The 12,779-nt window shown below is 42.1% G+C and overlaps 1 protein-coding gene across 2 annotated transcripts in view; it reads right to left on the bottom strand.

Annotated features, from left to right (window-relative positions):
• The window catches only part of LOC112251026 (xenotropic and polytropic retrovirus receptor 1 homolog), an 85,095-nt gene that overhangs the window by 65,213 nt on the left and 7,103 nt on the right, over positions 1–12,779 (bottom strand). Inside the window, exons 1-2 of one of the 2 annotated variants that reach the window (XM_024421650.2) lie at positions 11,054–11,425; positions 1,142–1,193 (exon numbers count right to left, since the gene is read on the bottom strand). In XM_024421650.2, the coding sequence (XP_024277418.1) occupies positions 1,142–1,193; positions 11,054–11,122 (121 nt within the window). In that variant the 5' untranslated portion in view covers positions 11,123–11,425. Of the gene's footprint in view, positions 1–1,141; positions 1,194–11,053; positions 11,426–12,779 lie in introns of those variants that run through there. The other variant, XM_024421652.2, reaches the window with a different exon arrangement.

Genomic DNA, 12,779 nt, shown 5'->3' with positions numbered 1-12,779 from the left:
TCTCTTTGCTTATTTAAGCTGTTCTTTCCATAATATGCACTTGGTATTTTACCAAATAGGGCTATCTTCTGTATACTACCTCTACCTTGTCACAACACAACTGATTGGCTCAAACGTGTTAAAAAGGAAAGAAATTCCACAAATGAACTTAACAAGGCACAGCTGTTCGTTGAAATGCATTCCAGGTGACTACCTCATGAAGCTGGTTGAGAGAATACCAAGAGTGCAAAGCTGTCATCAAGGCCAAGGGTGGTTGCTTTGAAGAATCTCAAATATAAATTATATTTTGATTTGTTAACACTTTTTTGGTTACTAAGTGATTCCATATGTTCTTTCAGTTTTAATGTCTTCACTATTATTCTACGATGTAGAAAATAGTAAACATAAAGAAAAACCCTGGAATATTGGAATAAAGAAAAACCCTGGAATGAGAAGATGTGTCCAAACTTTTGACTGGTACTGTAAGTAGGCTATGCATTGTGGAAATGTGAGATTATGTCATGTAAACAAATACCAGCATGGCAACTCAGGCATTAATCAAAATACTGGCATTGGATGTTGAGTATGTATCATGCAACCATTGTGAAATGCAGAGATGTATTTTGAGGACTTTTATGCAGGGCCGGACTACCACATTTGGGGCCCGGGGCATCGACCTCCAGTGGTGAAAAAATGTGAAATGTTATAATGCTAATGTACACATGAGGCTATGAGAAAATATTTCAGTTTTAAAGCCATTTTTCTGCAATTCTACACTTTTTGCCATGGTCAAAGAGAAGCATTTGCTATTTTGTAGCACATCTCATGCTATGGTTCAAAATATGCCATTTAAAAGCTAATTTCCTTCTATTCTACACATTTTGCTATGAGGGTGAGATCATTTTTCAGTTTTAAACTCATTTCCAAAAAATTCTAGACATTTTGGTATCATATGCTATCTGGGGGGGCCCTCGACCTCCAGCTCTGCACAGCGATGGGGTGGTCACAGCACCCAGCACAAAGCGGCTGCTCTGTCGGGTGAGGGGTAGCTGGATGATCACTGCAATTTCCTCTATTTGTTGCAGGGCCTGTTTTTTCGGGGTGTCCGAGCGGGTGCAGTAAGGGAGCGTTCATTCTGTCCGTGGACCAGGACTTTCCTTACCTTCTATGGATGGGGCCTGGTCCTGGGCTGCATACAGCATATCCTTGAAAGCCTGGTAAAGGAAAAAAGAGGGATAATCACTATTCAGTTTCTTAACTATCGTACAACCAATGACAGTTGATGTTTAATCAAATCAATGAACACTTTTTCATATGAGCAAATAATTACAATGATCAGTGATGGTAACATAATGAACAAGATACTATTGATTGATACATTCAAGTAATCTACTTACATAGCCAGTCTCATGAATATTATGATAAGTACATGACTTCACGCAAATGAAGAACAAAACTAAAGATCTGAAAACTTAGCAGTATATTAAAAGTATATGAAATTGGCAAACTCAGTACAGAATGTCTACAGGGAAAAATAACCATCCTTCGGCAATAATTGATGTTACAGTCCCCAAGATGTGTGAAGATAATGAATCCAGGCTGAGTTATAAGACATCAATGCATTTGTATTTAACCATGAAAAATGGTTAAATACAATGTCTATCAGATTCCAGATCTTTCAAATTAAAACAGATGGAGGCTGGCCTACACTACAAAGACCTCTTTATACAGAATGAGTTTATTTTTCCTTCAATCACTCTGACCTTGCAGATAATGTATATGGCCAGATAATTACAAGAGACATTTTAACATGAATCTCTAGTCTGGGACTGTGAGGCCTGGAACTGAATACATCTGTATTCCTCCATACCAATCTAACTTACTGGCTCTCTGGAGCAATAGCAGTAACTGGGAATGCGTTTCTTGGCCATCCAGTCAAAATAATTAAGCTTGTGACCTTCACTGAGATAGACAGGTACCCGCATGATGAACTTTGTGTATTGTGCGACAGTGTAGAACCAAGGTTTTTTTTAAATTCAAAGCTTAGATGTGACAAAGAATCTCAACCTCACTATATATGTAGCTTCTGTTCCATATGGCCATTCTCTGGCCAGGTTTATCTGATGTTTGTATAAAGTGGATATAATGAGAGCAGAGGATGACGATGAATCATAGTATGTAGAAGGAACGTACTCAGAAACGCAGTTTGTTCTCTGTTCTACCTGAGCAATAATAATGCAGTCAGTTATTACTGTATGCTCATATTGAACACTAATCCAAGAGAAACATTTCATTTGTAGATAACATTCTCTTTGGAAATTGTGATTCGTAGTAGACCACCTGTGCAAACATTGGGTCATGTAGCAGGGCTTACTGGCCCAGGCTAATAGCTGGAAGAGTGCACACCTTCATCAAGATGGAGGCATATTGCCATGGCAATAGCACCGATGGGAATGGGGGCAGGGCAGGGCAGGGCGGCTCTTTGGGGAATTTACATGCTCTGATTGTATCCTAGTACAACAGCTTACAGAGATCAACCTGCAGGTATCAACTGCCCTAATGGGTCTGTTGGTCTTCTGTTGAAGTGAGATGTAGAGTAATAACAATATCAACTACAGTATTGCAGATGTTAGGTGGTCTGAGATCTGAAATGACAGCTCTGATAATTCTCATAATCACTTTAACTGAGTGGATCTCTGAGCGCAGGAGCTGTACTGTGCAACGGAGGCAGGGCTGACTGAGACCAGATGCCTTCCCAGTAGGGGACAGAGGATGAGTTGTGGGAAGCTCGCCATTCCATCTCTGTTATTGAAGTAAGATGGATGTATTACAACAGAAAGCAGACATTTTGTGTCAGCTATAAACTAGGATGATCATATTCATCATGTTATGTGCAATTATTTCTGTTCTCATTTTTACCATGCATCTTTTGTCAATGCCATTAAGTATACAGTGGTTGGAATAGTAAAACCTTCACATTATCCAATTTATGCAGAATGAATCATCTTGCATTGTGAGCCACTGGCAGAGCTAAATATATACCTGCACAGAGAGGCTAGAGTGGAAAACGGGCCCCACACTTTAACCTCGGCATGTAATTAACACCTGTGTACCTGCTTATGATATAAATAATAGCATGTCCCTTTTTCAATAGGAAATTAGCTTGCACAAGCATTATCATGCATATATAAACCCACACAAGTGATTAGATTGCAACGGTAAAAGCAAGAGGCTTCATTCCACCCACGCTGCTGCATAGCCCTCTCCACGCTGCCGCATAACCCTCTCTACGCTGCCGCATAACCCTCTCTACGCTGCCGCATAGCCCTCTCCACGCTGCCGCATAACCCTCTCTACACTGCCGCATAACCCTCTCCACGCTGCCGCATAACCCTCTCCACGCTGCCGCATAACCCTCTCCACGCTGCCGCATAACCCTCTCCACGCTGCCGCATAACCCTCTCCACGCTGCCGCATAACCCTCTCTACGCTGCCGCATAACCCTCTCTCCACGCTGCCGCATAACCCTCTCTACACTGCCGCATAACCCTCTCTACGCATAACCCTCTCTACGCTGCCGCATAACCCTCTCCACGCTGCCGCATAACCCTCTCCACGCTGCCGCATAACCCTCTCCACGCTGCCGCATAACCCTCTCCACGCTGCCGCATAACCCTCTCTACGCTGCCGCATAACCCTCTCTACGCTGCGCATGCCGCGCTGCCGCATAGCCCTCTCTACGCTGCCGCATAACCCTCTCTACGCTGCCGCATAACCCTCTCTACGCTGCCGCATAACCCTCTCTACCTTGCTCACAGTCATGTTGCAGCTTCTGTTTCACCACCTCTGAGAGTACAGTATTCCACACTCACACAGAGCAGACCAAGAACCAGACCAAGGGCCAGCCTGGACACAACCAAGACCATGTACCAATTGCACTAGCCAACAGGAAAGGTCCCCGAGAAAGGACAACGGGAGCTGTTTTATGCTGTTCGCTTTCATTATCTATGAGTGTGAGATGAATCTGGAATAACGCCAGCGTATCACACAGGAACGAGCTCTGCTTTTACGGCTGGCCTCTGGTCTCCTAATGAGCGGTGGACAGACCTCAATTCTAAACAGGTGTTTAAAATGGACAGCCTCATAGGATGAGCAGACTTCATTAATTTATCACTCAATCACTTTGTCAATTCCTAAAGTCACATGCAAGCATTTTAATGGTTAAGGTGTTTTTTCTCCCATACAGCCCAGCGAACTGCCCTGCTGCAGCCAAACAGAGGCATTTATAATAATCCAGACAACATTGCATTTGGAACAAAAAAAATAAGAAAAAGTAACATTGATTGATGGTAATAACCCTTTAGAGAGACAAATGAGCAGCCAAACTAGAGCGAGGGACAAAACTAAACCAGGGAGACTTGTTGTGGCTGATGTTTCTACCACAACACTTTGTTCAAGACAAGTCTAAGGGACAGACTGATCTCAACACTGTTTTGGCAATAAACAAGATACATAACCTTATTCCTACACTAAGACCGCACTCACCAAGCTGCATAGGGACGTAAGACAAAAAGAAAATGCTCATCCAGAGGCAGCACTCCTTGTGGCCTGTGATTTCAATTCAGGAGAACTAAAATCTGTTTTACCTCATTTCTATCAGCAAGTCACCTGTGAAACAAAAAAATGAAGATCACCTTTATTCCACTCACAAAGACGCATACAAAGCTCTTCCTCCCCTTTGGCAAATCTGACCATAACTCTACCCTCCTAATTCCTGTTTACAAAAACAGGAAATACCAGTGATACACTCAATTCGAAAATGGTCCGATGAAGTGGATACTAAGCTACAGGACTGTTTTGCTAGCACAGACTGGAATATGTTCCGGGATCCATCTGATGGCATTGAGGGGTTTACCACATCAGTCACCGGCTTCATTAATAAGTGCACCGACGGCGTCATCCCCACAATGATTGTACGCACATATCCCAACCAGAAGCTATTGATTACAGGCAACATCCCCACTGAGCTAAAGGCTAGAGCTGTCACTTTCAAGGAGCGGGATACTAACCCGGACACTGATAAGAAATTGTGCTACGCCCTTCGACGAACCATCAAAACAGGCAAAGCGTCAATACAGGACTAAGATCAATCCTACTACACCGGTTCTGACGCTCGTCAGATGTGGCAAGGCTTGCAAACTATCACGGATTACAAAGGGAAATCCATCTACGAGCTGCCCAGTGACACAAGCCTACCAGATGAGCTAAATGCCTTCTATGCTCGCTTCGGGGCAAGCAACACTGAACCATGCGTGAGAGCACCAGCGGTTCCGGACAACTGTGTGATCATGCTTTACATAGCCGATGTAAGTAAGACCTTAAAACAGGTTAACATTCACAAGGCTGCAGGGCTAGATGGATAACCAGGACGCGTATTCAGAGCATGCGTTGACCAGCTGACAAGTGTCTTTACTGGCATTTTCAACCTCTCCCTGACCCTGTAATACCTACATGTTTCAAGCAGACAACCATAGTCCCGGTGTCCAAGAATGCCAAGGTAACCTGTCTAAATGACTATCGCCTCATAGCACTCACATCTGTAGCCATGAAATGCTTTGAAAGGCTGGTCATGGCTCACATCAACACCATCATCCCAGACACCCTGGACCTAACCCAATTCACATACTGCCTCAACAGATCCACAGTTGACGCAATCTCTATTGCGCTCCACACTGCCCTTTCCCACTTGAACAAAGGGAACACCTATGTGAGAATGCTGTTCATTGACTACAGCTCAGCATTCAATACCATAGTGCCCTTGAAGCTCATCACTCAGCTAAGGTCCCTGGGACTGGACTTCCTGATGGGGCGTCGCCAGATGGTGAGAGTAGGCAACAACACATCCGCCACGATAACCCTCAACACAGGGGACCCTCAGGGGTGTGTGGGGTGTGTGCTAAGTCCACTTCTGTACTCCCTGTTCACCCATGACTGCGTGGCCGCACACGACTCCAACACCATCATTAAGTTTGCTGACAACATGACGGTGGTAGGCCTGATCACCGACGATGATGAGATAGCCTATAGGGAGGAGGTCAGAGACTTGGCAGTGTGGTGCCAGGACAACAACCTCTCCCTCAATGTCAGTAAGACAAAGGAGATGATAGTGGATTACAGGAAATGGAGGGCCGAGGAAGCCCCTATTCAAATTGATGGGTTTGTTATGGAGCGGGTCAAGAGCTTGAAGTTCTTCGGTGTCCACATCGCTAAGGATCCATCATGTTCCAAACGCACCAAAACAGTCGTAAAAAAGGGACGACAACTTCTCTTCCCCCTCAGGAGGCTCAAAAGATTTGGCATGGGTCCTCAGATCCTCAAAACCTTCAACAGCTGCACCTTTGAGAGCATCATTATTGGCTGCATCACCGCTTGGTATGGTAACTGCTTGACAGAGGGTAGTGCATATGGCCCAGTAGATCACTGGGGCCGAGCTCCCTGTCATCCAGGACCTCTATACCAGGCCGTGTCAGAGGAAGGACCAACAAATTGTCAAAGACTCCACCCACCCAAGCCACAGACTGTTCTCTCTGCTACCGCACGGCAAGCGGGAACCAATGCACCAAGTCTGAAACCAACAGGACCCTGAACAGCTTCTACCCCCAAGCCATAAAACTTCTAAACAAGACTACTAAGTAGCCAATCAAATGGCTACCCGGACAACCTGCATTGACCCTTTTTTGCACTCTCTCGTGCACTGACTCTATGCACACACACTGGACTCTACCTGCACACTCACACCCCAACACATACATTTGCCCACACACACATAACATGCACATACTGACTCCACACACACACACACACACACACACACACACTGCTGCTACTGTCTATAATCTATCCTGTTGCCTAGTCACTTTACCCCTTCTTATGTGAACAGTACATACAGTACATTCAGAAAGTATTCAGACCACTTGACTTTTTCCACACTTTGTTACGTTACAGTCTTATTCTAAAATGGATTAAATAAAACATTTTCCTCATAAATCTACACACAATACCCCATAATGACAAAGCAAAAACAGATTTTTATACATTTTTACAAATGTGTTAAAACAATAAAACAGAAATACCTAGTTATATAAGTATTCAGACCCTTTGCTATGAGACTCGTTACATCTACAACTTGATTGGAGTCCACCTGTGGTAAATTCAATTGATTTACATGATTTAGATTGGGACCTTATATAGACAGGTGTGTGCCTATATAAGGTCCCACAGTTTACAGTACAATGTCAGAGCAAAAACCAAGCCATGAGGTTGAAGGAAATGTCCGTAGAGCTCTGAGAGGATTATGTCGAGGCACAGATCTTGGGAAGGGTACCAAAATAATTCTGCAGCATTGAAGGTCCCCAAGAACACAGTGGCCACCATCATTCTTAAATAGAAGAAGTTTGGAACCACCAAGGCCCTTCCCAGAGCTGGCCGCCAGGCCAAACTGCACAATCGGGGGAGAAGGGCCTTGGTTAGGGAGGTGACCAAGAATCTGATGGTCACTCTGACAGAGCTTCAGATTTCCTCTGTGGAAAAGGAACTCTCCACAGAGGAACTCCAGAAGGACAACCATCTATGCAGCACTCCACCAATCAGGCATTTTTGGTAGATTGGCCAGATGGATGTCACTCCTCAGTAAAATGCACATGACAGCCCGCTTGGAGTTTGCCAAAAGGCACCTAAAGGACCCTCAGACCATAAGAAACCAGATTCTCTGGTCTGATGAAGCCAAGATTGAACTCTTTGGGTCACGTCTGGAGGAAACCTGGCACCATCCCAACGGTGAAGCATGGTGGTGGCAGCATCATGCTGTTGGGATGTTTTTCAGTGGCAGGGACAGGGAGACTAGTCAGGATCGAGGGAAAGATGAACGGAGCAAAGTACAGCGAGATCCTTGATGAAAACCTGCTCCAGAGTGCTCAGAACCTCAGACTAGAGCGAAGGTTCACCTTCCAACAGGACAACGACCCTAAGCAGACAGCCAAGAAAATGCAGGAGTGGCTTCAGGACAAGTCTCTGAATGTCCTTGAGTGGCCCAGCCAGAGCCCGGACTTAAACCCGATCAAACATTTCTGGAGAGACCTGAAAATAGCTAAGCAGCGACGCTCCCCATCCAACCTGACAGAGTTTGAGAGGATCTGCAGAGAAGAATGGGAGAAACTCCCCAAATGCAGTTGTGCCAAGATTGTAGCATCATACCCAAGAAGACTCGAGGTTGTAATCGCTGCCAAAGGTGCTTCAACAAAGTACTGATTAAAGGGTCTGAATACTTATGTAAATGTGATGTTTCATCTAAAAACCAGTGTTTGCTTTGTCACTATGGGGTATTGTGTGTTTAATTCATTTTAGAATAAGGCTGTAACGTAACAAAATGTGAAGAAAGTAAAAGGGGTCTAAATACTTTCCGAATGCCCTGTAGCTTCATCAATTACCTCGTACCCCTGCACATGGACTCGCTATTGGTACTCCCTGTATATAGGAATGTCATTTTTATTTTTTATTTTGTCATGTCATTTCCTACTCACTATATATAGCCATGTTATTTTTTGTCATTATTATTCACTGTGTATTTATTCCTCGTGTCACTATTTCTATTATTTGTATTTTTTTTATCTGATCTGCATTGTTGGAAATGTACTCGTAAGTAAGTATTTCACTGTTAGTCTACACCTGTTGTCTACAACGCACGTGACAAATAAAATGTGATTTGATTGAATATTTCCGGTGGATAATATAGTTATCTGTATTCTCTAAGAGTCAGAGGCTCTTGGCAATTGTTGCTTGTGCCTCCCACTCCAGTGCCCTCATGTCCATAACAGACAAACAAGTCAGACAGTTGAAGAAGCCTAACACACAAACTATGCATTGCAAGTCTGACTCAGGCCTATGTTTTTTTTTACTATGCTATGACTGTGCAAAGAAATAACTGTGCAATGAAATATAATGCCTTTTGCTATTATGATTTCGTTCCCATGTTCAACACCCATCTGATACTGTACAAATTACAGTTGTAACACCAATCTGCTTGGAGAATCTGGATTGACTTTGCTTGGCCACAGGAGTGTTGTCTAATGCTCATGTACCAGCATATGATTTAAACACCTATAAGTGCATTCAATGGATGAAATGAAAGAAAACTCCATATGGGATTCATGCATGGAGCTCTGTAATAAATTCTACCACAATAAAACATCAACCAGATCCATTGCTCGAAGGTATTTTCCTTTTCAATTAAGCAATTACAAAAAAAAAGATATAACAATGTTGTTGCTGTAGTAATACCAGTGTTAATACACAGGTATAAGAGCCACTTGTAAAGTCTTACAATGTTTCATAATTTATTTGTAATCAGAATAATTGCGGCCAGATTTCTGTCAATACAGCGCAACAGCTTAAGGAGACTAGACAATACATATTTCTTTCACTCAGAGAAAAATACTAAAAGTACAAAGCAAAGTGCTTTCTGAAAAGACAATTGCATATAATAAGTAATATTGAGTATTATTTAAATATTTGTCCAACATGGCATGACAGCGCTGAGAAGGTCATCCATCTCAAAGCTGACTGAGGTGTAAAATGGCTGATATGGCCATGTATTGGATTCCATGCGTCAGGCTGCAAATATAGACAAAGACTAGTGTGGCCATATGTGTTTTACCCTCACCTAATCCAAATGAAGGCAGATACCTTCCTGTACCTACTTGATGGTTTGCTATATCAATGAAGGTAATTATAAGTTGTATATGAACTTATCTTGTTATAGCATGGTATAAGCCCACAGAGTGAGGCATGCAGGTTTGATAGTGGGATGCAGACTAAGAATCCTCCAGAGGCTCGCTTCAGCATCTTTGTCTATAATTCATAGATCAAAATGGAATGGGCAGCCTTGTTAGAGCCTTTCTGCGCTCAGGCTCTTAACGTGAACCAAGAAGATGTGGGGTGTGACATTGAAAATGCTCCTCAGACTGCTTTCTCCAAACCATAGACACAATAAAAATGTCCAGTTTTAGACTTTTTTGTTTTGGCTAGGCTATATCTAATCCATTCAATGAAAGCTTTTCAAACAAAGCAAGCCATAATATCTTATTAACCAAAATTGTATTTAACCTCTTAGGGAGGCTGCGAATTTTCGCAAAATTGCATTTAACAAAATAACTTACATAATAGTGTTATTCAATCAAATCAGTTATGTCGCAAAGGGATATAATTTTCCAGGATATAAAAAAATGTAGGAATTATAATGAAAATATTGTATTGTGATTTTACCCATTTACTGAGACTATCCTATGCATATTAATTGACATATTTTATTCAAAAAGTTACATTTCTCATTCTTAAACAACCAAAAAAACATTGTAAGTTGTTTTCCAACACTGGCAAACAAAAGCAATGGACTAAGCCACATAAATACTATCCTTTTTGTTCAGCGTTCCAATGTAATGCTCCATGTAGCGCACGCGACGACTGTGGTGAAAAAATACAGTGTATGTCAACAAATGGAAAGAAAGATAACAATGTATCCCGTATATATAATAATTCAGTTTGCTAATAAAATAATTAACAAAATGAATGAATGCTTAGGGCCTATGAATAGCAAATATTTGATCTATGAACAAAAGTACTGTACCATCAAACTGACAGCCGCAGGAAAGGTTGCACAAAGATAACTATGATGCACAAAGCAATTGCCTAAAATGGTAAAACAATTTATATTAATTAAATAAGACTGCTTGGTTGATCAAAAGGAAAGTTACAGCCAACGCAATAGCCTACCATAAACTATCCGTATTTACATATTCAAGCAGTCTTTTGTTACACTATTCAAGAAGTAGACTAAAAGTTAAAGGGACAGCTATAAGAAAAACACAAATCAAGATTAATACAATTTACGAAGACCAATACCGATACCAATACCGTGCTATCAATTCATTATGTATTCATTAACATGGATATGAGTGACTTTTCTCACTTTAAATCAGAAAGCATCATCCTACATCGAAATAAAAACATGTGTAATTACCTCATATTGAAGGTACTGTTTCCTCCATTCCGGAGTAATATGGGACGAAAGGTGCTCCGCGAATTTCATTTTTGCAGGACCAGCTATCTACTCAACGTCCGTAATTCCTAGTAGGACTGTCCCCTGTTGACGCAAGTTTTGTTATGTCTGTCAACTTGCTGGCTCGCATGCGTCAAGTTAACTCTAGGGCACTCTGTCTTATCCTGTTTAGCGTACTCCAAAGAAACTCCGTCCCATACTATTTTGTGGGAGGGATGGCGTTACAGAGGCCTCCCTCCCTATAACAGGTGGTTTGATGACAATATAACGGTCCCGGTGCAAATGCTTCAGTGACTCCACCTTCGATCCCTTGTCAATTCTGGGGACATAGCAGTTTGCCATCGCTTTCAGCCAACAACGTGGTTGCGTCACTGCGCAGTGACAGGCGGTGTATCAGGGGTGTATTCATTACATCTCGCAAAGGAAACCGTTTACCGTTTAAGAACAAAACAGAAGCAAACTGAGGAAATGGAACGAAACGGGTAGGGACTTTTCCGTTTGGAGTAAAACGTTTCGCAACAGACGAAACGTTTTGAAACAGAGTCGGCGTAAATGAATATAACCTTGAAGACCCCCTCAGCTGCAGACACCCTAACTGTAGCCAATTAAGCTCTCTGTCTTTTCTTTATTGGTAGATTATTTGTAGAAAAAATGTTTTCTACATGTATAGCCTACCTGCATGAATTATGGTAGGCCTATTGATTAATAAGGACCTGGGTGGAATCCTCTAGCTGTCACTTTCACTTGATTTCTAGGGGTTCATCTCTGGGAATATGCCTCAGAATTCCTGGCCGCGTCATTAAAAAGGACCATGTGTAAAATAATCCTCAAATACGTTGTATTTGCCAATAGTCACAAACAATAAATATTAATTTGAGCAAAATTCATTATTCTATAAGGTTAGATCATTTTAATTTAGGCTATAGACTGTGAAGATTTGTTTCTTCTGAGCTTCAGAGACTCACCAACTTTTACTTTGCCACACAATCACATGAAATGGCTAATCAACTGTCTGTTGGCAAGGTCATTCCATAGCCTATCGTACGAGAAGAAATTACATGAAACATTTTTTTTAGTAAGGTCGGGAATGAAGGAGCATCATTAAAAGTTTATGAATCTGATTTTTTAATTCCCATTTGTTTCACTGCAATTGTCTCTGACTTCTCCATTTATTGATCGTCTTTGAGCAACAATAGCCTGGCCTACTGACCATATAATGAGGATTAAGGACCACCAAAATGTCAACACAAATAAAGTTACTTTGTTGGTCTGGTTTTGTTTCCAGACCATCCATCTTCTCTGAGGCCAAGTGGTGTACCAGGGTCCACAATGTAAGGTGCACTGTTTTTTATATTTAATTCACAATAGCCTACTTCCCTTTGCGCGTCTGCACTGCTAATATGAATCATCATCCTGTTGGAGTTCCATTCCATCATGATGACTTGCAATGCGAGACTGGTGTGGGTGCGTGCAGTTTATTGATGCCACCTTTAATAATAGATCAACACCTTGTAAATACTGCCATCTACTGGACGAACAACACTAATTCAACAGGCTATAGTTACATAGGCTACAATTGCAATTCTCTTAAGAAAAAATATTGCAGTCAGAGTGCAGTGTAACTGCAATTAAAGTGCAGTACAACTGCAGTATGCTGCAAATACTGCGTCCAAAATAACACAGTTTT

This window comes from Oncorhynchus tshawytscha, linkage group LG05, assembly GCF_018296145.1.
Source record: "Oncorhynchus tshawytscha isolate Ot180627B linkage group LG05, Otsh_v2.0, whole genome shotgun sequence".
NCBI classification, from domain to species: Eukaryota; Metazoa; Chordata; class Actinopteri; order Salmoniformes; family Salmonidae; genus Oncorhynchus; species Oncorhynchus tshawytscha.
Note: the sequence above shows the minus strand (reverse complement) of the source record. Positions and strands in the feature narration are given on the sequence as shown.